Here is a 4,260-nt window from a genome sequence, read left to right as displayed (position 1 = left end):
GATTCCTATAGTCTCTAAATCCCAGAATTTATGAACTTCATCTTTTAATGGAATTTCTGGACATGATTCTTTAACTGAGTTGATATGAAGTACATGGGTTCAAACAAGATTTACTGAAGTCTCTTTATTCAAGGAATAATCAACAACAGGACCTGAGACTACTATTGTCTGGACAATAATGCAACTGGACCACTAGACTCCCCCCTTCTAATACAACCATTAAAGAAATTCCAATAATAGTCTGCACCTATAAGGATATCAACATCATAATCTTTAACGTCCGAAGGATTGGCTAACTGTATATTCTGTAAATGAGGGTATCTATTAACAGCAACCTGGATACTCTGGTCACTCAATGGACTACAAATAGAAGGAACACAAAAGGCTTTAACATATATCTGCATACCATCCAAACAGGTAATGGAAAACTGAACTACATCACAGGTTCTCAACCTTGGAATGTCATCACCAAAAGTCTTAATCAATAAGGTTTCTTGACCAATAGAATTTAATCTCAACTTATTTCTATTCTTCTCAGTTATATAAGTCCTTTGACTGCAATTATCAAACAAAATATTTGACCTCAAACTCTGACTAGACTCAGTAGTATTGCTAACATATAGCTGTTTGAAGTAGAACTGAAGTAGAACTATTTACACACATAGTTGAACTGGAACTAGAATTGGTTGTGGGTTTCGGACTACTATTTCTGGTCACTGATTTGGAATTGGTATTATGTTGTCTGTTTGCATCACATATAGCCTTATTATGCCTTGCACCACAATTATAACGTGTAGTCAACTCGACAATCTCTCATTACGTGACCGGATCTAAGGCAAATAAAACATTTAGCCTTTTGACGAAGAATTCCTTTTCTAGCAGATTTGTCTGTCACAACTGTTCATTCAGCCGATTGATGTTTCTGTCCACAAAATACACAATAAATAGTTCTACTATTTGAATTGTAAGTGTCCTTACTGGCACTGGAATGTAGGGTTGATGCAGTTGTTGGTTGTGGTTTATATCTAAAATCTGGTTTTCTTGAATAACTTGGGCGGCTGGAAGTTGAACTAGAACTGGACGCAGGATTCATTAGGTTGATTCTTTCTCTAGCTTCCAATTCATCTTTTAACAAAGCCAACAACTCATCAATACTCCACTTATCTTTATCACACTGTCTACTAATAATCAATCTAAACTCTTCAGGAACTTTCTTCAAAATTATACGACCCAATATAGAACCATAACTGTTTGAATCTACACCTAGAGAACCAAGACTCCTTATACTAACTTCAATTGAATCAAAAAGAGACCGAATACGTTTAATATCATTAGAATTAGAAACTGGAGACAAATCAATCAAAGCGTCCATGTAACTAGAAATCATAACCTGTTTATTACCAAAACGTTCAAGTAATAATTCAACAGCTGAGTCATAGTTATGTTCAGTCAAAGATAGACCTGCTATACACAATGAGGCTGCACCCTCTAAAAGTCCCTTCAAATAATGGAACTTGTCAACCTTGGAAATACTGTCATTACTATTCACTGCAGCATCAAAACTGTCCCAAAATGATTGCCATGATTTAGGATCACCATTATAAGAAGTCAATGTCAATTTAGGAAGCTTAGCAGTCAATTTAGGATTATTTGGTCTAGGTATAATGTCTATAGCAGGAGCAGGTAAACTATTTGAATGTTCTACCGTAGGCACAATCTGTGGAGGTTTCGGATTAAGACACGACTCAATTCTAAAAATAGTTCTGTTTATAAGTTCACAAAATTCACTTGACTCAGAAATGTCATGCATGATTTCTTCTTCACTTTCAATGAATTCAAGGATCTTCTCCTCATGATTTCTAAGGACTGATTTCTTCTCACTCAATGTTGCTTTGAAACCTTCTAAAATCTCTATTTCTCTCGGTGAATTTGAAAATTCATCAATTGAATTGTCAGATGATTGTATTGTTCTCTTTACAAATGCCCTGTGGCCACCACGAACTCTTCTCACTTTTGATAAACTAAGCACGCTTTGACCAAGTTCACTGTTATCACTGAACCGGCAGAATTTTCACTGGATCCCGCTTCTTTGTCTTTAGCACTCATTTTGGAAAGTTAATATTCTTTACTCACAAATGAATCAGATTCACTAGGAATCCATCTCGTCGGACCAAATGTTTGGGTTAAAAAGCTAACACTCGACTAGGAAATCGAAAATAAGTCACACTCTAAACTCGAATTTTATTTTCTTCACCACATTTCAAGGGTGTACAGAGAAGACAACTTCTTACATAAAGAGTTCCAAAAAGGGAGATAATTCATGTCAAGAGTTAACACTTTACAGACCGCATTTAGTCTATTTCACAACAGGTACCTAGAATATAGAAGGGGAAGATTAGGTACTTTCCCGCTTGCGAAGGTTAGTTGGACAGTCCTAACGGACTTGCCCTCCCGAGGTTTGTAGAGGTATAAACCCTCTACAGCGTGATTGTGGAGCTTAAGATCCTCCAGCAATTCACCCTCAGAGTACTCGGAGGGGACGCCATAAATGACGACCCGTTCCGTCTTGTTGAAGGTGGACATGGCGGAGTCCACCTTCATCCCACATAGTGCGGTTTGGTTGGCAGCATAAACCGCATCTGCCAGGAACTCAAATTCGTTAGCCAGGACTTTGACCTCCGGAAGAGAGCTATACTTCCACTCTTTACGGATGAAGTCGCCGATAACCTTCGACTTCGTGCTACCGAAAGTTTTGCCCCCGCTTGGCTTCACTTTCACGATATTGGAGTATTCCGGCCTTGCTACCCTGGGTTGCATGGTAGCAGCTAGCCGACTCGCAATATCGGCATAGCTAACCTTGGTGGCTTGTTGGGAAGAGGCCATTTTAGCTGAAATTGAAGGTTTGATTAGTACAAATACAATACAATAAGACAGATAAGAGATGGCTATCAAGAATGCCTTGCAGACTGTGCAAAAATTGATAGTATGAAAATGAAAAGAGAACAACGAAACAAAACGAAACCTAGTGAAAGCTTTGTAGGACAGCTTGAATTTCTTCCGCCAAAGAAATTGTCGGCCGCCCAAAGAAAAGATAAAAGAAAAGAATAAAAAGGAACGAACTCACAAATTAGTGGCAGGTGTCAAAAGTTAATTGAGTTATACTTAATTGATACTTGACAGTAATCCGCTAATCCAATTTCACCAATCCAGACTAGAGAGAGAGCTAATTAGTTGTTCACAGTACGAAGCTCCTTTAGGGAGCGCCTGATGGCTTTAAATACCTAGTTAGACTTACCCAATACACACTGAAAATAATACCTCCACCCCCAGATATAATCAAACAACTAAACACTCTAATCTTCAGGTTCATCTGGGCAAGTGAACCTGAAATAATCAAAAGAAAGGGAATTTCTGACGTTCCCTGGTCCCCCCAAATCGATTTGAGCCAAAAAAGAGAAAAAAAAATACGAAATGGCGTTGCGTACACCACGAAGGAGAAATTGAACGTCATCGCATTTGCTGAGGCTCATGGCAATCGAGCAGCTGGCCGTGAATTCAATATCAACGAGTCCAATGTTAGGAGTTGTCGCAGTAAGTGGGGTAGTCTCCTGGAGATGCCCAAGACCAAGTGTGCCTTACGTGGAAGAAAGGCCCTTTTCAGATAAACCAAGTATATTTTATATTACAGACAAACGAAGTATATTTTATATTTCTGTTGTTAGATAAACCAAGTATATTTTATATTACAGACAAACGAAGTATATTTTATATTACAGATAAACGAAGCATATTTTATATTTCTGATGTTAGATAAACCAAGTATATTTTATATTACATATAAACGAAGCATATTTTATATTACAGATAAACCAAGTATATTTTATATTACATATAAACGAAGCATATTTTATATTACAGATAAACCAAGTATATTTTATATTACAGAAAAACCAAGTATATTTTATATTACAGAAAAACCAAGTATATTTTATATTTCTGTTGTTTGATAAACCAAGTATATTTTATATTACAGATAAACCAAGTATATTTTATATTACATATAAACGAAGCATATTTTATATTACGTATAAACGAAGCATATTTATATTACAGATAAACCAAGTATATTTTATATTTCTGTTGTTAGATAAACCAAGAATATTTTATATTACAGATAAACGAAGCATATTTTATATTTCTGTTGTTAGATAAACCAAGTATATTTTATATTACATATAAACGAAGCATATTTTATATTAC

At 36.1% G+C, this 4,260-nt stretch overlaps 2 protein-coding genes across 2 annotated transcripts in view; one reads left to right on the top strand and one right to left on the bottom strand.

Annotated features, from left to right (window-relative positions):
• The window catches only part of LOTGIDRAFT_175662 (hypothetical protein), a gene marked incomplete at both ends in the record, with an annotated part of 7,827 nt that extends 4,944 nt beyond the window's left edge, over window positions 1-2,883 (bottom strand). Inside the window, 2 exons of the mRNA XM_009058367.1 lie at window positions 979-2,054; window positions 2,696-2,883. Of these exons, the coding sequence (XP_009056615.1) occupies window positions 979-2,054; window positions 2,696-2,883 (1,264 nt within the window). The remainder of the gene's footprint in view (window positions 1-978; window positions 2,055-2,695) is intronic.
• Window positions 2,884-3,528: 645 nt separating this feature from the next.
• The window catches only part of LOTGIDRAFT_175661 (hypothetical protein), a gene marked incomplete at both ends in the record, with an annotated part of 13,058 nt that continues 12,326 nt past the window's right edge, over window positions 3,529-4,260 (top strand). Inside the window, 5 exons of the mRNA XM_009058366.1 lie at window positions 3,529-3,591; window positions 3,750-3,819; window positions 3,919-3,981; window positions 4,034-4,122; window positions 4,175-4,217. Of these exons, the coding sequence (XP_009056614.1) occupies window positions 3,529-3,591; window positions 3,750-3,819; window positions 3,919-3,981; window positions 4,034-4,122; window positions 4,175-4,217 (328 nt within the window). The remainder of the gene's footprint in view (window positions 3,592-3,749; window positions 3,820-3,918; window positions 3,982-4,033; window positions 4,123-4,174; window positions 4,218-4,260) is intronic.

This window comes from Lottia gigantea (assembly GCF_000327385.1).
Source record: "Lottia gigantea unplaced genomic scaffold LOTGIsca_335, whole genome shotgun sequence".
NCBI classification, from domain to species: Eukaryota; Metazoa; Mollusca; class Gastropoda; family Lottiidae; genus Lottia; species Lottia gigantea.
This window is presented reverse-complemented; position numbering and strand designations above follow the sequence as displayed.